Source organism: Sceloporus occidentalis, unplaced genomic scaffold, assembly GCF_023333645.1.
Source record: "Sceloporus occidentalis isolate IW3139 unplaced genomic scaffold, rSceOcc1.0.p SCAF_1, whole genome shotgun sequence".
NCBI lineage: Eukaryota > Metazoa > Chordata > Lepidosauria > Squamata > Phrynosomatidae > Sceloporus > Sceloporus occidentalis.
In genome coordinates this window covers 8,901,477-8,923,352 of record NW_028316981.1, presented here as the reverse complement: position 1 = coordinate 8,923,352, position 21,876 = coordinate 8,901,477, and the positions used below count along the sequence as shown (strand labels likewise).

The 21,876-nt window shown below is 43.9% G+C and overlaps 2 protein-coding genes across 3 annotated transcripts; both read left to right on the top strand.

Moving 5' to 3' along the window:
• The first annotated feature begins 3,053 nt into the window (after positions 1–3,053).
• LOC149320628 (uncharacterized) lies at positions 3,054–10,814 on the top strand. 2 transcript variants are annotated; one of them, XM_089505131.1, is made up of 4 exons: positions 3,054–3,624; positions 6,589–7,379; positions 8,911–9,022; positions 9,834–10,814. In XM_089505131.1, the coding sequence occupies exons 2-4, from the start codon at positions 6,639–6,641 to the stop codon at positions 10,625–10,627; spliced, it is 1,647 nt and encodes a 548-aa protein (XP_089361257.1). In that variant the 5' UTR covers positions 3,054–3,624; positions 6,589–6,638; the 3' UTR covers positions 10,628–10,814. The 2 variants fall into 2 exon arrangements, with proteins under 2 accessions (XP_089361257.1, XP_089361263.1); XM_089505137.1 differs by lacking the exon at positions 3,054–3,624 and having other exon boundaries at positions 6,414–7,379.
• A 3,302-nt stretch (positions 10,815–14,116) lies between these two features.
• LOC149320627 (uncharacterized) lies at positions 14,117–21,003 on the top strand. The gene is made up of 4 exons (XM_089505212.1): positions 14,117–14,190; positions 17,488–18,308; positions 18,425–18,557; positions 20,156–21,003. Exons 2-4 carry the CDS (start codon positions 17,547–17,549, stop codon positions 20,827–20,829), a joined length of 1,569 nt encoding a protein of 522 aa, XP_089361338.1. The 5' UTR covers positions 14,117–14,190; positions 17,488–17,546; the 3' UTR covers positions 20,830–21,003.
• Positions 21,004–21,876: the final 873 nt, after the last annotated feature.

Genomic DNA, 21,876 nt, shown 5'->3' with positions numbered 1-21,876 from the left:
GTAGTCAAGACATCAGAAGAATGCTAAGATTTCGAAGGTCATCAATAAAGGAACTGGATAAGCTCCTTAACCATAAAGATGTATAATTGAATAACAAAGTCAAGATAATCCATGCCATACTATTTCTGATTTTTGTGTATGGTTGTGAAAGCCAGAGAGCGAAGAAAGCAAGACAGGAAGAAATGAACTCATTTGAAATGTGGTGCTGGAGGAGACTTTTGTGGGTACCATGGACTGCAAAAAAGGTAAATAAATAGTTCAGAGATAAAATTAGTCCTGAACTCTCTCTAGAGGACAAAGTTGAGGCCATCAGACTTGAGACATACCACGCAGCGATGATATACTCTCCTCCAATGAGTCATAATATCTATTGAAGTTGAAAGAGTTAGGTAAAGAGGAGGACCACATTACAGGTGTATTGAAACGAGTCAAGGAAATCAAGAAATCTGGTATATACGTATATGTTGGAAAGTATTACACTTGGTATTAATTGAATGGAATACAGAGCTGGATTGCTTTATAGAAATCAACCATTGGAAAACTTCTTGTTTTAGTATCTGAAATTTCTTTAGTTTTAAAATTATATTTGGTTCAGGAGTATTGGACACCATTACATTCTTTGGAAAGAAATCTAGACTACTTCAGCAAAATGATCATGTAACACAGTTTATGGTGCACTGTGTCATTATGAATTGGGCATATTCAATGGTTATGCCTTTTGGGTTGGATTTATTACATTCTATAAATTTTGTATCCAAAAATCTTAGATTTTTCTAGACACATGCTGGTTTAAATTATATCTCTTTGACATGGAATTTAACAATGGTCTGTATGACTGGATCCCAAGTCCTCTTAGTTTTGATGTAAGATCACTTTTGGAAAGCAAAAATCTCACTACTTCGGCTACTCATCAGTGTGCATTTTCTAGTTATTAAATTTTTAAAAGTGTGTTTTGGAAATATGGCCCATTTACATTTATGGTTACAGAGGGGCAGGGAGATGTATGAACAGGGCTGCTAATGACGGTAACTTTAAGTACAATTCTTTTCCCCACAACCAGTACATCTATATTGTTATCCTCTTATCACACTTTTCCCCATTGTCTTCTACAAATCTTGGTCCCTCTCTGATGCTCTCATAGGATCTCATAGAAGGGGCCCAAAGAGGCAAGAATTCACTGCTGAAGTTGACCTGAGAGATGATAATCTACACTTTTAAAAAAATCCCCAACAAAGGAGAGCCTGTCACCTTCCAAGGCAGTCTTTAGTAAATACCATTTTCCACCAGGAAATGCTTCTTAATGCATAGCCAGAATTTTCTTTGTTGGGATTTTGAATTCTTTTCTGTTCTGGAATTGGATGTAGACATTACTGGTATAAGGTATGCCCTGGTGAGTAGCCCTCTACTGCATTTCACTGTTAGAGAAAGTTGGCCTATTGTTTCTCTTGTATAGAGAAAGGACCCAACTTCCCACCATGGTGCTGCTTGCCTGTTACACCTAGGCTTTCGGTGGGACATTTAATCATGAGAGAAGGTTTTCTCATTAGGTCTCTTATAGAGAAAAAGGAGAGAAACATGTCAAGGAGGATGGGAAGGAGTCAAAGCACAGGATTTCTCTTCAGATACTCAAAATAATTAATTCAAAGACCTAGCTGTGTTAATCTGGAAAACCAGTGTGCAAAGGGATCTTGTAACATCTTTGAGACTAACTGAAAGAGAGAAGTTGGTAGACTTGAGTCTACCTCACATGCATTTAACTAATGGTGTGTTTTTGTTGGTCTGTTGTTGGTCTGGGGCAAGGTGGGTAAGAAATATAATAATAATAATAATTTGCATCTGGAGTAGAAAGCGACAACAGAGAAGACTGTTCCAAAAACTGAATACACCTTATATGTAGAAAGGGTGGTTTCTGGTGCTCTCACTGCCTTAATTTTAACAAGGGCCCATAGTGTCAAACATGGAGAAGGGATCACAGAAGAAAGGTGGAAAGGATAAATAAAGCTAAACAATTTTATTGACAGTTTTGGTTTGGTTTATACTTTACCTTTTATGGTGATTGCTCAGGATGATTAACAAGATTACAAAAAAATATGCAATTATAATGACAAATTACTTGATGATCACACATCTAAAAAACACAAATTTACATGCCTAAAATGATGAATTTCTAAGATCACGTTGCCAACATTTGTTAACGTACTATGTTTTTAACTGGCACCTGAAAGAAGTGTGGGGAACTGCAGGACTGTCTAGCCAAGGGGGATCCAAACCTAGGATACCAGCACTGAGAAAAGGCTTTCACATCATCACCTGAAAGGGAGTTTCATCAGCCGGGTATCCATGTGCTTCAGGATTCCTAAGTCACAATGTCATATCAATACAGGTATGGGCATGACTTTCTAAAGAGGAAATTTTATACCAGAGGCAGAAGTAACATGGAAAGAATAGGGATAAGTTCCTGCACCACACACAAAAAATAAGTTCCACATGTTTCAGCAGACTTTCGATTCAGAACTAGCAGTACACACGTGAAATGAAACAACCTGCTCAGGTAAGCCTTGTATCCAGGAATATTTCTTTCACTTCATATGATTTCCATTTCCATTGCACTTAATGATCTTACAGGTTGAGTCTCCCATATCCAAAATGCTTGGGACCAGAAGTGTTTGGGATTTTGGGGTTTTTTTTGGACTATTTGATCTACTTAATAAGATATCTTGGAAATGGGACTCCAGTCTAAACATGAAATTCATTTGTGTTTTGTATACACCTTATACGCATAGTCTGAAGGTATTTATTCCCATTCCGTACATGGTGATAGGCTATAATGGCTTGGACAGTCCTCCCTTTGGTGTTCACAGTTATATTTTCACATAGTAGGAATCTTCTCTAGTCGTTCATAAACTTTTGTCCTTCAGGTGTTTTCCACTTCAACTCCCAGAAGCCCCAGACAGTTTGGCCAACTGTCAGGAATTTTGGGAGCTGAAGTCCAAAACGTCTGGAGAACTCAAGTTTGGGCATCACAGCTCTAGTTCCTTCATAGCTGCTGTTCCAATTCCTTGTCTTCTATTCCTATTCCATACATGATGATGGGGGGGCACAACAGCTTGGACAATCCTCCCTTTGGTGTTCAGGGTCCTATTTCCACACTGTAGCAACTTGTCTAGTTCCTTCACAGCTGCCCTTCACATTCCCAGTCTATTCCTATTCCATACATGATGGGGAATCCAGTGGCTTGGCCAATCCTCTCTTTGGTGTCCAGAGTTACATTCTCACACTGTAGGAACCTGCCTAGTTCCTTCACAGCTGGCCTTCCCATTCCTAGATTTCTCTTCCTATTCTGTACCTGATGATGGGGACTACAATGACTTGGACCACTGTCACTTCAGTGTCCTGCTGCCTTATCTTTGCAATGCAGGATCTTGCCTAGTTCTTTCCCAGCTGCCCATCTCCCCCCCAACGCCATTCAGGATGTCCCCACCCAAAGCTCCTCCTCCTGGTGTCCCCTCCCCCGGAAACTGAACTTTCTCACGCTTCCCCCCCCCCCAAAAAAAAAGAAAGGCACCTAAGGCCCCAGAGGCGCTTGTGGGGAGCTGAGATTGATGGGTGAGATCCTGGCTCTGGGTGAGTTCGACCTCTGGACTGGAATAAAAAAAAAATGGGGGGGGGGGGTAGGAATGTTCCAAAAGGCAAGGGGAGGGGGGCGATTGTTGCGTCACAAAGGAGGAGTAAAAAAGGGAAAGTGGCTGGGGAGCAAAGGGAGCCCTGAAGCCCAAAGAAAGGGTCTCTGTGAATCCAAAAGCAAACAATTTGGAGGAAGGGAACCTATAGGAAGGCGTTGACTGTATGGAAGGGCTTGATTTCTTACCCAGTGGCCACCCTTTGCAAGACCTGGGGTGGGAGGAGGTTTGCTAGAGGGGAAATAGTCTCCAGTCATATATATGAGACGAATATATATGGGACTGGAGACTAATCTCAAACTGGATGATTCCTGCAGTGTGTTTGGGGCCTTATATTTAGATGCACAGCCCAAGCAGGTGTGCATTTTAAAAGAATCTGAATGAAGACCATGGTCCAAAAAAACACACTGCAGGGATAATCCAGTTTGAGTCCGCTTTAACTGCCCTGGCTCAATGCTAGGGAATTCTAGGAACTGTAGTTTTGTGAGACATTGAGCCTTCTCGGCCAGAGACAGCTCTGATGCTGCCACCACAAACTACAGTTCCCAGGATCCCCCAGTATTGAGCCAGGGCAGTTAAAGCAGTCTCAAACTGGATTGTTTCTGCAGTGGGTTTTGGACCTATTTCTCCTCTAGCAAGCTACCTCTCAGTACTTCCAGAAGGTGGCCATCAGGTGAGAAATAAATGTATTCATTAATTTATTATTTTATTCATTTCATTTATATCCCGCCTTTCTCCCTGGAGGGACCCAAGGCAACTCATAGATAAAACCTGTAACATTATTATAAAATTCAAACAATTAAAACATCTATATATAAAATCACATAAAATATACACAATAAAATATCATATAAATGTGGTGAAGATGGCTTCTTACAGTTACAGTAACTGTCGCAAGTTTTTGTTTTGCCAAGAGATCCTGTCGCACCTTTGAGACTAACTGGAAGAAAAAAAAGTTGGCAGCGTAAGCTTTCGTAGACTTCAGTCTACTTCCTCAGATGCATCTAGGCTTTTTTGTTTTGTAAACTGCTTAGTACATCAGTAAGCGGTATAGAAATGTACTTGCTATTCATGCTATTATTTTGTTATGGTTAGAGGCCTTCAAGTCTTATGGTGAAACCCTATCATAGTTTCTCTTGGTACATTTGTTCAGAGAGAGTTTATGCTGAAGCTGAGAGAGTGTGACTGGCCCAAGGCCACTGAATGGGCTTCCATGTCTGAATGAGGGTTTGAACCCGGGTCTCCTGGGTCCTTTGTCCAGAGCTCAGACTATTGCACCACACAACCTCCAATTGCCATAGCTCTATTTAGGGAATATTTGTAGTTTGGGGAGGGACGTAGAAATCTCTGTAGGTAGATGCTAGAGCAGTGGTTGCCGACATTTGGTCCTACAGGTTTTTGGGACTTCCACTCCCAGAAGCCCCAGCCAGCCTGGCCAACAGTTTGGAATTCTGGGAGTTGAAGTCCAAAACACCTGGAAGGCGAGGGTCTGGAAATCACAACGCTAGAGCTAGAGAGCCAGCGTAGTGGATTTGAATGCTGGGCTAGGACGGTATCCACATTGCAGGAATAATCCAGTTTGACACCGCTTTAACCGCTGTGGCTCGATGCTATGGAATTCTAGGATGTGTAGTTTTGTGAGACATTTAACTTTCTTCTGTCAGAGCTCTGGTGTCACAACAAACTACAATTCCCAGAATTCCATAGCATTGAGCCATGGCAGTTAAAGTGAATTATTTCTGCAGTACGGAACTAGCCTAGATCATCTTATCAAGTGTGTTTTGTGGCTGGGCAAGGAATTTAACTTGGGTCTCCCCATTCTAGCCCTATACACAAGCTATGAAATTGTGGCAGCAATTCAAATTGTGGTGGATTTTGCTTGAGGGAGAGGAGTTCCCTCAGGATCAGGGAAGACATTTTGGCAAAGAACTGAAGAGGCAGGCCTTCCATGTTGGTATGTAAAAGCAGAAAGCTAATTGAAGGGTTGGAAGATAGCGTGAAAGCCACATAGTTCCCTGCATTGCCACCACAGTGCCAACTCTGACAATCTGCTGCCTGAGGCAATTCCCTCATGCTGCTTAAAGGGATCCTATAGCACCTCAGAGACTCAGGTCCAAAACACACTGCAGAAATAATCTGTTTTAAGTGCCCTGGCTCTGTGCTAGGGTGTTCTGGCAACTGTAGTTTTGGGAGGCATTTAGCCTTTTCTGTCAGAGAGCTCTGGTGCCCCAATAAACTACAATCCCCAGGATGCCCTGAGCCAGGGCAGTTAAAGCGGATTATTTCTGCACTCTGTTTCGGAACTAACTATACAAAAGAAGTTGTAGCCAAAGCTTTTGTAGAATTGGTCTATTTCCTCAGATGCACAGGAATGTTTTTCTGTCCTTTATAATCAGACTATTTGAATTGCCAGAGAAATGCAAAACTTATGGGTTTGGTGAGACCAAGTCTATAAAGGTTCATGCTATAATGTCCCTTGCACAATTAGTCTCAAAGGGGCTATAAAATCCCATATTCCAGACTAACACGGCTATGTCTCTGAATGCTGTTTAAAGTTAGGGCTGGCTCTGCTGTGGCTACTGACACTGCTGATGACTGAAGTTAAATTTAAACTTTGTTGTTGTGTGCCTTCGAGTCATTTCCAATTTATGGCAACCCTAAAGTGAACTTATAATGTTTGTGGAATTTTTTTGTAAGTTTCTTTAGCAGGGGTTTGCCATTGCCATCCTCTGAGGATGAGTGAGTGTGACTTGCCCGAGGTCACCTGGTGAGTTTATGGGGCCGAGCCGGGATTCGAACCCTGGTCTCCAGAGTCACAGTCCAACACTCAAACCACTACACCACACTGGCTTGAAATTTAAAGTGGCTACACCCATTTTCATAACCCCCCATGTGTTATGTTTTGTAGGACTCTAGCAAAGAGAGTGGTCTGCAGGAACCAACCAGAGGATTGACAAGATGAAAATGGAGGAGCAAGACTCAGCAAGCACCATGATGAAGGATGGGTTTGAGGGACCGGGAGGAGCACCTTATGTCCTCCACGCCAGGAATATTGGGGTGTTTCCGCCGCTGAGACTGGAAGAACAGATTAAGCAGGAAAAAGATGATGGCCAGTTTCAACAGTGGGATAACCAGTGGCAAGACTTCTTGAAAACAGTGGAGTCGCCTCACTCAGGCTGGGCAGTCCCACAGTTATTGGAGGAGCCCACTCCATGGGACGATACGAAGGCTTTTCTGGCCTCCTTTGAGCAAGTGGCCAAAGCCTGCCGGTGGCCCAAAGGAGAATGGGCCACCCGCCTCCTGCCAGCTCTCCGTGGAGAAGCTGAGCAGGCCTTTCACAGGCTAGGAAGCCAAGATAGAGAGGATTATGGGAAAGTAAAGGCGGCCATCTTGCGCCAAGATGCCCTGCGACGGGAGAAGCAGCGTCAACACTTCCGGCGTTTCTGCTACCAAGAGGTCGAGGGGCCCCGGGGGGCTTACAGTCGACTCTGGGAACTTTGCCACGGGTGGCTAAGAGTCGAAAAACACAGCAAGGAGCAGATTTTGGAGCTGTTGGTCCTGGAACAGCTCCTGACCATCTTGCCTCGAGAAATGCAGAGCTGGGTCCGGGAACATGGGCCAGAGACTTGTGCCCAGGCAGTGGCCCTGGCGGAGGATTTCCTTCTGAGGCAGGAAGAGGCCGAAAGAGAGGACAAACAGGTGAGGATAGGGATTGAATTTTTTATGTAATTGGATTTATATCTCACCTTTAACCCTGGGCAGCTAACAACCTATGTAAAGTATGAATAAATCATAGAATTATCAAGTTGCAATGAGATCCCAAGGGCCATCCAGTTCAGCCCCCTGCCATGCAGGAACTCACAATCAAAGCACCCCTGACAGATGGCCAGCCAGCCTCTGCTTGAAAACCTCTAAAGAAGGAGATTCCTTCACACTCCCAGGCAATGTAATCCAGTATTGAACAGAAATTTCCATCAGGAAGTTCTTCCTAATGTTTAAGTGAAATTTCTTTTCCTGTAGCTTGGATCAATTCCCCTGTGTCCTAGTCTCTGGAGCAGTAGAAAACAAACTTGCTTCATCCTCAACATGACATACCTTCAAATGCTTAAATTTGAGGCTATCATCTTGCCTATTAAACATAGAAAAACTATGCAGTTTTTCTACATTCATGGAGGTCCTTCGCCCCTAACTCCCTCAAATGTGGAGGGACCACTGTAATCCCCAATGACATCTCATAGAAAACCAACTGCCAACAGCCCATGTGCCAAATTATCATGGGTGCTCCATTCCTTAGTACTACCTCAGAAAACTACTAAAAGTAAGGGTAAAGGTAGTCCCATGACCTGAATGTCTAGTCATAACCAATTGTAGGGGGTGGTAGAAGAGCCAACGTTGTCCAAGGACTACTACGGTGGTCATGTGGCCAGCTTGACTGCACCAAATGCTATTATTTCCTACTGAAAAGTGGTACCTATCTATCTACTTGACTTTGCATGCTTTCAAACTGCTAGAAAACTACTACTGCCCAGAAAACAGTTGTTTTGTACATGAAACATTTTCTGCACAAAAACCACAGCTTTATATTTTTTTAAAAATCACACTTTTCTTCAAGGAATAATTCTTCCACCAAACTTGAAAATGTTCAAATCTGGGAAAAATTGAGCAAGATTTTTTGTTCTATTCTTCTTCTTGATTATTCTCAACTGCCAGGAACTCCAATTTTTGACCAGGGAGCTAGTAATAACAAAAATTATTTCCATCCCTACAGTGAGCCATAGCAAGATAATTCCTTCTTTAAACACGGTTTCTGAATCAAATTTGGAGAAAGGACACTTGAATACCAAAGAGTGAGTGCATCTGAGTGCAGAACCAGGCTGTAGACTAGGGGCCCAAACATACAGCCCAAAATAAAGCTGCTTCGGATCACTTTGGAGGTATGCTGTTTAAATGATGCATGTGTTCTAAGAGGCCGGAATCTGTGCCAAAGCCAGGCTCCAGTCCTAAGGACTGGAGCGCTGCTTTGGTGCAGCTTCTGGCCTCTTAAGATGTGTGTGTCATTTAAATAGGATACCTCCAAAGTGACTTGAAGCAGCTTTATTTTGGCCCATCTGTTCAGGCCCTAGAGGTTTGGGGGAGTGCATCCTGATCTGAAACAGTAACCTTTCCAGGTTCTGATGTGCCCATCAAGCTGTACCTCCTTTTCAGAAAGGGATCATCCTTGTCCTTTCAGGGGCTGACACCATTCGTAGAGGTAGCTATGAGTTTCTCTGAGAGCTCATCTATCCTCCGGCCACGGCAGGTATGCAGAGAAACCAACCCAGGAGGTGATGCTGTACATTTAGGTAAGTGCAATCCTCTCACCTAGATTTTTCAGTGCACTGAAACTCTTATATGACCACTGTTTGATAGTTCAGGGGAACGAGGTATATTTTGCCCAAAGGTCTTTAAACATAGATTGGACAGACATGTGGTGTGGAATTCCTCTACTGAGTATTTTGGACAAGGTGTTAATGGTAAGATAAAATGAGGGGCTGAGGAGAAACATAGACAGATCTCTAAGCTCCTTCTGGGAAGGATACTGTTAGCTATGCCTACTACTCTTACTAGGATTTCTCAGGTCTTAGGGTTTTGCTCCTCAGTTACAGCCTTCAGGGCAAGAGTAAGGACTCTCAGGGTGAGAGCACCGTCTTGAATGTCTCTGTGTGTGTGTGTGACTTGTTAGTATGTTGTCATTAATTTATAATTAATTTGAAGTATATATTCTGCATAACTGTGGTTGATGGTTAAGGTAATACATAATCACATCTCCAGGGATATTCCCTACATCACAGGTTTTGGCTCTGATATCTTTCGGCCTGGGAAGTCTGCCTAGCAACCCTTATTACCAGTACTGTTGTTGTTACTGTGTGATTTCAGGTCATTTCGAATTTATGGCCACCTTAAAGCAAACCTATCATGGGGTTTTCTTGGCAAGATTTGTTCAGAGGAGATTTGCCATTGCTTTCCCCTCAGGCTGAGAGGATGTGACTTGCCCAAGGACACTCAGTGGGTTACTACTATGACTTCTACCAAATATTGTTGTTGTTGTTGCTGCTGCTAATCTTAATCTGATTGTTAATCTGGATCAATTTTATTTTTTCTTCATTTGAATAGAATACACACAGATAGGGGAATGTGAAGAAAGTAAGTATCGACCTGAGCGCCCCCAGCAAGTGGAGCCATCTAGAAGAAGATCTGGAGAGATCTTTCCCCAGGTTGAAGATGAACACAGATCACTGAGGCAGCTCAGAGACCATTGTTCCAGGACCACAGGGGATAGGTCACTTTCCTTCGTGTCTGACAAGGAGGCCTTCAGTGAAACTTTTGAGTGGCAGAGGTCAAATTTACTTGGTAGGTCTGAGGAAGGATTCAGACAGGGTTCCTGTTTTCCGATATGTGAAAAAGTTGACCCCCAGGAGGGCCCATTCCAGTGTGCAGAATGTGGAAAAGTTCTCAGTCGCAAGGATCACCTTAAGAGACACCAGCAAATCCACATAAGGAAGAATAAATTGCATCAGTGTTCATATTGCGGGAAGTGCTTTCGGCAGAGGTCAGACCTCATTTTCCATGAGAGAATCCACACGGGGGAGAAACCACATCAGTGCTCTGCCTGTGGGAAGAATTTCAGAAGTACTTGTCAGCTGATTGTTCATGAAAGAATCCACACCAGGGAGAAACCGTACAAATGCTCTGCTTGTGGCAAAAGCTTCAGCCAGAATGCAAATCTCACTGTACATCTGAGAACGCACACCGGTGAAAAGCCATACAAATGTTCTGTCTGTGAGAAAACCTTCATTCAGAAGTCCCACCTTATGAAACATGAGAGAATCCACACCAGAAAGAAGACCTGCAACTGTTTTGCATGGAAAGAGCTTCCTTTGGAACAGGATTCTCCCTGTAACGTGTGACATAATTGTGTAACTCTTATGCTTGAAGAAAGAACTTCATTTCTAATGTGCAGGTTACTTCTCATGAAAGAAATAATCTATGCCAGAAAAAAAATTGTATAAGCATTCCCTCTGTGAGAGATTTTCAGCTGTAATTTTATCCATAAATGTCAGAACTAGTTGAATTCTTCCCCTCCAACTCAGTAAATCAGGCTTCTGTGGATGTTTGGTAAGCTTTATTTCTAGAGTCAGTAAGATGCAATTAGTAAGGCTTCTTGGACAGAACTGAAGCCGAAGCAAATACACATCAAACATAAGTGTACCAAAAACATTAGCTTCACCTTACAAAATTGGCCGGCTCAAACATTTCCCCATTGTCTCAAAAAAATTGGTTCGTCTTTGGTTGTTTTTCCTTCTTTCTCGGGGCATCCTTGCTTAGTTGTTCTAACTGTCACAGAAGGTCAATAACAGTCAGCGTTTTGAAAACCAAACGTAAAAACATCTTGTGTCATTCCACAAATAGCCAAAAGCTTGCTGGCATAAAATGGACAGAACTATTGTAAAACAGCAAGGGAGGGTGCTGTTGCCTTTATGTCCTTCTTGCAGACAACTGATGGACTACTGGGGGGCACAATAACCCTGATCCTGCAGGGTTATTTTTATTTTTCTAATTGTGCTTCACCTGACAAATCATTCCAGAATCCAGAGTAGCTGCTAAGAAGGCCCTACATCTCTCCTGTCATCCTCAAAATAAACTTCTATGTTGGGGTGGAACTGGTAGCATCAATAGGGAGGTGCGAGGGGTGCGGACAACACCAGATGACAGCCCAGAAATGGGGTGACACCAGTGCAGCCTTCCTCCCGCTGCTGGCAGCCGTGGAAGAAGAGGAAGGGCAAGGGCAAGAGCATCTCTCCTGACTTAACCTCTGTGCTGCTGCCTCCTCATGAGGAAGCTGCACAGAGGCGAAGCGGGGAATGAGCCTGGCCCTCCTGTCTTCACTTCCATGCGGTTTACTTGTGAGGAAGGAGCCGCATGGAGGCGAAGGTGCAATGAACCTGGCCCTCCTGGCTTAGCCTCCCTGTGGTATCCTTGTGAGGAAGGAGCCACATAGAAGTGAAGGTGTGGTGAACCTGGCCCTCTGGGCTTCGCCTGTGTGCGACTCCCTACTCATGAGGAAGCTGCATGGAGGCAAAGGGGGAGAGCCTTCCTCACTTGCATGCCCCCCCACACCAGGTGACACCAAGCCTGGGGATGCCATTGGGTGGAACACAAAGTATTGGCGAGGGGAAAAGCCAACTACCGGTGCAGTCAGGGGACAAGTATCACCATGTTATTAGGCCTTCCTGGTCACTAAGAGAGGACATCTAGGGTCGTTTTGAGGCTATATATATATATATATATATTATTATTTTTTTTGCTAATACAGTAGGCCCTCTGTAGCCATAGAGTCTTTATTCATGGATTCAAGCATCCATGGTTTGAAAATATTTCAAATGAAGGCAGTTTGACACCGTTTTAAGTGCCATGGCTCAAAGCTATCGACTCCTGAGATCTGTAGTATGTTATGGCCTCAGAGCTTTCTAACAGAGGTCCAAAATACACTGCAGAAATAATCCAATTTGAGACTACTTTAACTACCCTGGGTCAGTGCTAGGGAATTGTAGTTTACTGCGGCACCAAAGCTTTCTGACAAAGAAGCCAAATGTTTTGCAGTGTAGATGCAGACAAAGAGACATACATTTCAATGGGCCTACTCTTGCCTACATATTGACTCAGTATTGTACTACTGATTCAATGCACCTTTTTAGTTTGGTTTACCACTAGATTCAGGCCTACATGTATGAAAGGGTGGGCAGGTGTAACCACCACTCTCACTGATACCATAAGCCACCCATAGACCCAATTTAATTCAGTGAGGTCCATCGTACCTCATTGGGAAGTGGAACATGGACTTTCAGGAAAGGAAATTCCACCTCAACATTAGAAGAACTCCCTGACAGTAAGAGCTTTTCGACAGTGGAACACACTCCCTCTGAGAGTGGTGGAGTCCCCTTCTTTTGAGGTCTTTAAACAGAGGCTGGATGGCCATCTGTCAGGGATGCTTTGATTGTGAGTTCCTGCATGGCAGAATGGGGTTTGGACTGGATGGCCTTTGGGGGTATCTTCCAACTCTGATTCTATGTTGAAGGGATCTATGAGCCCTAGAAGGCCACAACTTGTACATGAGTCAACAGTGCATTGCGGCAGCTAAAAAGGCCAATGCGATTCTAGGCTGCATCAATAGATGTATAGCATCTAGATCAAGGGAAGTAATAGTGCCGCTTTGTTCTACTTTGATCAGGCCTCACCTGGAATACTGTGTCCAGTTCTGAGCACCACAATTCAAAAAGGATGTTGAGAAGTTTGAGTGTGACCAGAGGAGGGCAACCAAAATGGCGAAGGATCTGGGTATGTTTAACCTGGAGAAGAGAAGGTTTAGAGGTGATGTGATAGCCCTGTTTAAGTATTTGAAGGAGTGTCACACTGAGGATAGAGCAAGCTTGTTTTCTGTTGCTCCAGAGACTAGAACAAGAAACAATGGATGCAAGCTCCGGGAAAAGAGATTCCACTTCAACATTAGGAGGAACTTCCTGACAGTAACAGCTGTTTGACAGTGGGAGACACTCCCTCAGAGAGTGGTGGAGTCTCCTTCTTTTGAGGTCTTTAAGCAGAGGCTGGGTGGCCATCTCTCAGGGATGCTTTGAATGGCAGAATGGGGCTGGACTGGATGGCCCTTGGGGTCTCTTCCCATTCTAGGTCCTATAGTTCCTGCATGGGCAAAGGGTTCAGCTGGATGTCCCTTGGTGTCCCTTCCAGCTCTATGACTCTCCCATGTATTCCTCCAGTCTTCTGAATCTTGTGTGTGTGAGAGACCAACAACCAATCCACTCATTGTCCAGGCACGTCTTTAGCTGAATCTGCACTGTAGAAATAATGTGGTTTGACACTGCTTTAACTGCCATGGCTCCATCCTATGGGATTCTGGGATTTGTAGTTTTGTGAGAGATGATAATAATAATATTTATTTGTATCCCGCTTCTCCAAAAAGATCGAAGCGGCTAACAATACAACATCCATAAAATACAATAAGCATACAATAAATGTCTCATTGTCCATTGCATTCCAAACTCTCACACCCATAATAAATACAATTAAATTATTAACCATTGTTAAAACGGAGAGCTCTGGCGCCACCACCATAGACTGCAGACCCCAGGGGTGGAGCCATGGCAGCTAAAGCGGTGTCAAACTGCATCATTTCTGCAGTGCAGACTCACCCATCTAATTCTGGCCCACTAACTAACTCCTAATCGGCGTGAGCAGGGTTAAAACCAGTGAGTTTCTTGGATGACCTTTCGACAATGGCCAGAGCGGCAGAGCGGAAGTAGCGTGCTGATTTTGACGCTGTGCGCTTGTGGGTTAGAGAGCTACAGAGAGAGGCGGCCGGCGTGAAAAAGGTCCCGGGCTGACTTCCGGCGTGGCTTCCTCCTTCGCAGGGTTGTGTAATCCAGGAAAAGGAGGGCGAGAGTTGCAGGGGCTGCGGGTGAGTCTCTGGGAAACTGGTGGAGGGTATGGCTTAAAAGGAAGGGAATGTCGCCTCTAAAAGGGACCAGAAACCAAGGGAGGGAGTCATTGGGAGCCAGTGATTTGGGTTTGCATCCACACTGCAGAAATAATCCGGTTTGACACCGCTTTGACTGCCCAGGCTCAGTGCTATGGAATCCTGGGAATTGTAGTTTATGGTGGCGCCAGGCTCTCTCTGACAGAGAAGGCGAAACGTCTCACAGAACTACAGCTCCCAGGGTTCCCTAGCATTGAGCCAGGGCAGTTAAAGCGACCTCAAACTGGATGATTTCTGCAGTGTGTCTTGGGCCTTAGACTTCTTTCAGAGAGCTCTGGTGCCACAACAAACTACAAATCCCAGGATTCCAAAGCGCTGTCGAACCGGATTATTTCTACAGTGCAGCAGCCAAGGAAAGAAGGATGGAATCCTGGGAATTCTGCTCAGGAATTGTGGCTGCTGTTGTTTGCCACCAAATTGACAGACTCCTATGAAGGAGGAGCTTCCAAGGGTGCACCCACACCACAGAAATAATCCAGTTTCGTACCACTTTAACTGCCACGGCTCCATACTGTGGATTTCTGAGATGTGTAGTTTGGATAGACACTGAGCCTTCTCTGTCATAGAGCTCTGGGGCCACCACAAACAAGCTGTGCACACAGACACACCGGGTGACACCAGCTGTGAGGACAATACTGGTCCCAGTACAGTGTACTGACTTTCCTGATGGGATACAGAGGGCCTGCCATCTCCTCCATTTGAAGACTTTGTGCAATACTGCACTACACACTCTTTGTTGTGTGCCTTCAAGCCGTTTCCAACTTATGGCAAGCCTAAGGAAAACCTGTCAAAGGGTTTTCTTGGCAAGTCTCTTCAGAGGGGGTTTGCCATTGCCATCCTCTGAGGCTGAGAGAGTGTGACTTGTCCAAGGTCACCCAGTGGGTTTCCATTGGTGAGTGGGGATTTGAAGCTTGATCTCCCAGTGTCCTAGCCAGGCACTACGCAACGCTGGCTCCAAGTATTGAAATACAAACATTAAATGATAAATTAAAACATTTGCCAGTTAAAATGTTCACAATGAGAGGAGGTTCAAGCAAAAAGGGTCATTTTATCAGTCGCTGTTGTCTATGATCAGGATGACCCAATAGTAAAGGAGGACAAGGTGCCACAAAATGTAGGACATTCAATATAAATGTAGGTTAGTACAAAATAAAAGCTAAAAACATGAACATGAATTTCAATTCATGCTTCTTAGTCACACTCAGAATGGAAGACATTTTGAAATACAGAAGATTGAGATACAGGCCGCGTCCTGGAAAAGGAGGACTTCTGGTCATCCTGGCTATGATAGCAAAATAAAACCACCCCATTCTGATGCAGTCTATCTGTCAGTCTCGACAGAAGAAGAAGGAAACTGGTGTTTTATATCCTGTGAGATATACCCAAGATAGGATCTGTAACTTGGGTTTGGTCCAGCAAGGTTCTCCTTACTTTCTGCTTGTTGTTGTTGTGTGGCTTCAAGTCGTTTCTGACCTATGGCCACCTGAAGATGAAGCTATCATGGGGTTTTCTTGGCAGGATTTGTTTACAGTGTATTTGCCATTCCCTGAGGCTGAGAGAGTGTGCTGCTTCTGTGTTAGGAGTCATAACGCCACATGCCACATTCACGCCTTGTCCTAGATGGAGATGAAAATCTTGTTTCAGAGATGTTTAGATCTGGCAGTAAAGCAGACGACAGGAAAGGGGTCTTAATCCTATTCCTATTCTTACCGCTATTACAGTTATTTGTGCCTTTCTCCTAAAACTGGGACTCAAAGTTACAACGTAAAAGAACAGAACAATTTGAAAAAACAAACAAACAATTTTCTCTGAAGATGGCAGCCACAGATGCTGGTGAAACATCAGAAACAAACTCATCTAGAACATGGCCACATGGCCCAAAAAAGCCACAAAAAAAACTATAAACCATTTTCTAACTATTGAACCCTACCACACTGGTCTCTCTGTAGACTGGTTACAGTGATCCCCAAACTTTGGTCCTCCAGGTGTTTTGGACTTCAACTCCCAGAAGCCCCAGACAGCTTGGCCAAAAGTCAGGAATTCTGGGAGCTGACATCAAAAACATCTGGTGGATCAAAGTCTGGGAACCACTGGGTTAATAAAAAGAATGTAGATTATTATTATTATTATTATTATTATTATTATTGAATATAGCTAGATCAAATAAGGATAATAACAATTAAGAGAGGGGTAGTAGGTTTATTAAGCAAGATGATAATGATAGGTTATCATATATAGGTAACATAGATAGATAACATAGATAGATAGATAGATAGATAGATAGATAGATAGATAGATATATGTGGGAAGTCATACGCTTTTTTCTATTTTTCTTTTTAACTGCAGGTAGGGGAAAAGGAACTGAAACTTTAATGGTCAAAGTGTTTTGCTTCTTTTTGTGTGTGTGTTTTTGCCCATGTTTATGTATTTAATTAACTATTGAATAAAGTTATTTATAAGAAATAACAAAACTAAAGTGAACATTAATATGGAATTAAACTATTAAAACAATTCAAACCTCCAAAGTTCCTGCTTTGGAGGTTGTTAAATATTAGGAGGGACACACTCCCTCAGAGAGTGGTGGAGTCTCCTTCTTTGGAGATTTTTAAAAAGAGGCTGGATTTCCATCTCTTGGGGGTGCTTTGATTGAGATTTACTGCATGGCAGAATGGGGTTGGACTGGATGACCCTTGGGGTCTCTTCCAACTCTAGGATTCTATTATTCTATTTCTGTGTACGAGAGCGGAATTGGTTGCCAACTTTTTAATCAGCTTCTGCTTCAGTGCAGTGTGAGCAGGCAATCATATTTATCTGTGTTGTAAAAAAAGAAATTCACATAGGAATTCCATCAAGTCAGAACTTTAAAATGGTAACCCTTTTTGGAGGACAGTTCCCAGAATTCCTCATTGATTATACTAGCTGCAGAATACTGGCAGTTCTCATCCTAAAAGCACCATTATGGAATTGAAGGAATTGCACTGAAGGAATTCTTGACGTTAAGGAAGGGTAGGCTGAATAAGATCTCTGAGATATGGAGAAAAGGCTTTCCTGTTCCCTCACACCATTTTGAAATTTGCGTGACTTTTTCTCCTTTCTCACAGATCTCATGTGAGTTAGTTCAAGTGGTATTGTAGCTTTGTGGTACTTATCAGAGGAATGACTTTTACCAAAACTGTGGCTAATTCTTTCACATATCTTCAAACACTTCTCTTGCCTCAGGGTCTTCAACTCTGGTCTTCAAGAAGCTGAACGTCCCGTTTCTTGTTGGAGCATCTTTCATGCAGAGAAGGCCACCAGGGATGAAAATGGAGGAGGCAAGCCAAGTCGACCCCAAACCGGTGGAAGGATTGGAAGGGGCAAGAAAGACTTCGCATGTCATTGAGAGGAGCTGCATCCGTGAATTCCTACAAAAGATGCCAGCACCACAGATTAAAGAGGAAGCCAGCGAAGGTCTCATTCAGCGTTGGGAGGTCCAATGGCAGGACTTCCTAAAGGAAGCAGAGTCACCTCGCACAGGCTGGGGGCTCCCCCAGTTGCCGGATGAGCCTGCGCCATGGGACGATGCCAAGGCCTTCCTGGCCTCCTTTGAGCAAGTGGCCGAGGCCTGCCGGTGGCCCAGAGAAGAGTGGGTGAACCGACTCCTGCCAGCCCTCCGAGGAGAAGCCGAGCAGGTCTTCAGCAGGCTGGAGGCTCGAGACAGAAAGGACTATCGGAAGGTCAAGGCAGCCATTTTGCGTGGTGATGCCTTCAACAGAGAAAAGAGTCGCCAGCACTTCAGACACTTCTGTTACCAGGAGGCTGAAGGGCCCAGAGAAGCTTACAGCCGACTCCAGGAACTTTGCCACCAATGGCTGAAGGTTGAGAGGCACACGAAGGAGCAGATCCTGGAGCTGCTTATCTTGGAGCAATTCCTGACTGTTCTGCCCTCCGAGATCCAGAACTGGGTCAGGGAACGAGGCCCCGAGACCTGCGCCCAGGCGGTGGCCCTGGCTGAGAGTTTCCTCCAGATGCAGAGAGAGGTAGAGCGACAAAAGTCTCAGGTGAGAAAGAAAGAGAGAGCAAGACATTCACATACTGAGCTCGGTCCCTAAGACCACTTGAATAAGTCCCAAACCCTGTTCCTCCACCCTGAAGGGGACCTTGCCTGCTTTTTCAGGTTGCACCATCCTTTGAAGAAGTGGTTTTGAGTTTCTGTGAGCCGGAAGCTGTTCCATCCACCCCCGGCAGCCACAGGCCACTGCCCAAGGAGACCAAGCAAGAGGATGGCAATGAAGAAACCATCTTGATGGGTGAGAACTAGAATCAAAGGGTGTTAGATTTGGAAGCAGTCACCGAGGTCATCTAGTCTGACTGTTTGTTTGCAGGGATCCTATAAGCTCAGCCCCCCTGGACAGATAGCCTTTGTGTGTTTGTTACCATGTTTTAGCAGATAATTGAAAACCATTATTTTGGATAGCTTTCTTGTGGTTGCTCAAAAATAAGCACCATTTTCCCAGCATAATTTTTTTGGGCATGCAGCTGACTTCATCAGTTGCTGTCCATTTGAGTTTATGCCCAGTTAGGTGCCATAAGTCTCAAGACACATATAGACCATGAAAATCTGAGAAATGTGCAAGTAGTGATTGTTTTCGTTATTTACAATTTGTGATGTTAACTCTGGAGGTTTTGTTGCTTTTTTGTAGAAAAACTCTTGAAGGTAGCTAACAAAGGCCCCATACAGACAGGCCAAAATAAAGCTGCTTCGAGTCACTTTGGAGGTATGCTGTTTAAATTATGCATGCGTCCTAAGAGTCTGGAAGGCGTGCCAAAGCCACGATCCAGTCCTAAGGACTGGAGCGCAGCTTTGGCACAGCTTCCGGACTCTTAGGATGCACGCCTCATTGAAACAGCATACCTCCAAAGTGACCCCAAGCAGCTTTATTTTGGCCTGTATGTATGGGGCTTAAGCTACTTTTTAAAAGCAATATGTTTAGTTATTCATTACAGGGTTTGAAAAATAACCATTATTCATTGCAGTGTTGAATAAATAACTTGTGGCATTGCTAGTTAGGCTGCCCATTGGTTTTCAGTTCCTTTGTTTTGCTTTTTTGTGAGGATTGATGTGATGAATCACATAAAGTGTGAAAAATTCCTGTCCAGATGTCTCTAATGTACTTTAAAAGGTAGGTTTTTCAAGTAACTGGAAACTGTTACTCATAACAACATTTAAAGTAACTTCCCTGTTATTTGTTATTATATAAAGGGATCTTTTAGCACTTTTGAGATTAACTGAAAGAAAGAAGCTGGTAGCATGTGTTTTTGTAGACTTGAGTCTATGAAAGCTCATGCTATCAGCTTCTTTCAGTTGGATTGCATCTGCACTTCAGAAATAATCCAGTTTGACACTACTTTAACTGCCCTGGCTCAATCCTATGGAATTCTGAGAATTGTAGTTCTCAAGCGTTTCTTTGTTGATTCTGTGGAGAAGCCTCCCTGTAATATGGGATGGGAAAAATACATTCCTTGGACCACACATGGCCCCTTCAGAGCTGTCATTGAGGTCTCTGACCCCTCCAGAATCGCAGACCACATTTTTTTTTTCTGGGCAAAAAGGGTGATTTGCTTCTCTTGGAAACATCTGAGTGGAATAATTTACCTTCAGATTGTGAGGTCTCCCTGGACTGTTTAACTTATTTAAAAAATATTCCAAAATCAAAATGGACTCCCAGCCACTTTTTTGCTTGTTTTTGTACAAATTTTTTTGCCATTTTTGGTAGTCTGCCTGGCTTTAATATATTTTGGGGTGCTGAGTTTGAAAATGTCATAGGAATACATTTTAAATTATAAGTTACTGTTAATTCTCTCTTAATTTCAAAACAGGTAATTTTGTTCTGTTTTTTTCCTTCAGGTGCTAAAGAGTGGATGCCCATCAGTGAAGGAGGAGAATTGGTACCAGAAGGTTCTGAGCAATTGGCACCCCACATGCCAACCATTTGGAGAGCAACTGAGAACATCCCAGGAATTTGTGAGCAGAGAACCTTTCTAGGGAGTCATCTGGAGGTCAGCTCAAGGCAAGGAGTAGATATATCTGTGACATCGGGGGGACCCTTCCAGGATCTGAAGGAAGATGTGTTTCAGCGGAGATTCCATCCTGGTAAGAGACCAAATATCTGCGGTGTGCTTAGAAAAAGGTTTGGTCAAAGCGCAAGCCTCATTAAACAGGAGAGCGTCTATGCAGGAGAAAAGCCTTTTAAATGCTTGGACTGTGGAAAAAGATTCACTCAGAAATTTCAACTCCTTGGGCACCATAAAAGATGTGAAAGCGAGAGGCCTCACAAGTGCCCAACTTGTGGGAAACGTTTCTCTCGCAATTCCTATCTTAATACTCACCAGAGAATCCACACCGGGGAGAGGCCTTACGAGTGCTTGCGCTGTGGGAAAAGCTTCAGCCAGAAAGCTAACCTTAATACACACCGCAGAATCCACACGGGTGAAAGGCCTCATGAGTGCCCAGTGTGTGGGAAAAGATTCTCTCGCAACACATGCCTTAACAGACACCAGAGAATCCATACAGCACGTTAGCTGTACAAAAGGCTTGGACGGTGGTGGTGGTGGCAGCGCTTCTTGTAGAAAATCAATATCGCCCATAATTCTTACTCACATGGGATGACCTTTAGCCAGAAAAATCATGTTTTTAGACACTGTAGAATGCAGGGGCATTCATTTGCTAACACAATAAAAAATGTTCTCCATTACTTCCATGGCTGTTTTTGTTTTTTTGGGAGGGGAACCAGTGGATGTACAAATGCCTGTGTACATGCTATTAGAAATTGTGTCTCACATTATATAGGTAGGGCTGGCAATCGGTTGTCCTGCTGCTATTGGCCTGCATCTCCCAGAGTTCCTCAAAGTTTACTGACCTAACTAGGGCTGCTAGGAGTTGCCCGTGATTCTCTGCTAAAGGCAGAGGGACTCATTCTTGAAGAAAATCTGACCAATGTGACAGAACCTAGAGTGAAGAGTAGCAGTAGAATTCTCCACAAACCAGTACAGTCACTCCTCCATTTTCGTGGACATGGAGTCTGCGTCCCTCGTCCGTTTGTGAGCAGCAAATGGAGGGGGGCAAAATAGGGCGCATGCCCATGGTGCGCACCTGTGGGCGCATGCCACCATTCAAGCCAATAGGGCTTGAATATTGGCGATTTTCCATTTTTGCAGGGAGGTCCGGAATAGATTCCCCATGAAAAATAGAGGGGCAACTGTAATTTATTTAATGTGTTTCCTCTATGTGGAGAGTACAGCCTTTTTTGAATGAGGAAAACTTGTGCCAGGTTCGGGCTTGTGGTTGTTGTGTGCCTTCAGTTTGTTTCCAACTTGTGGTAACCCTAAGGTGAGCCTATTACAAGAGTTTGCTTGGCAAGATTTTTTCAGAAGTGGCTTTGCCTTGCTGTCCTCTGAGGCTGAGAGAGTGTGACTTGGCCAGGGTCAGCTAGAGAGTTTCCACGGCTGAGCGGGGATTGGAATCCTGGTCTCTGGAGTTGTAGTGCAACTCTCAAACCACTACTACACCTTGACGCCACAAAAATAAATATATAAATGGTTAGTTGCTGGGTTGGACAATATCTTTAC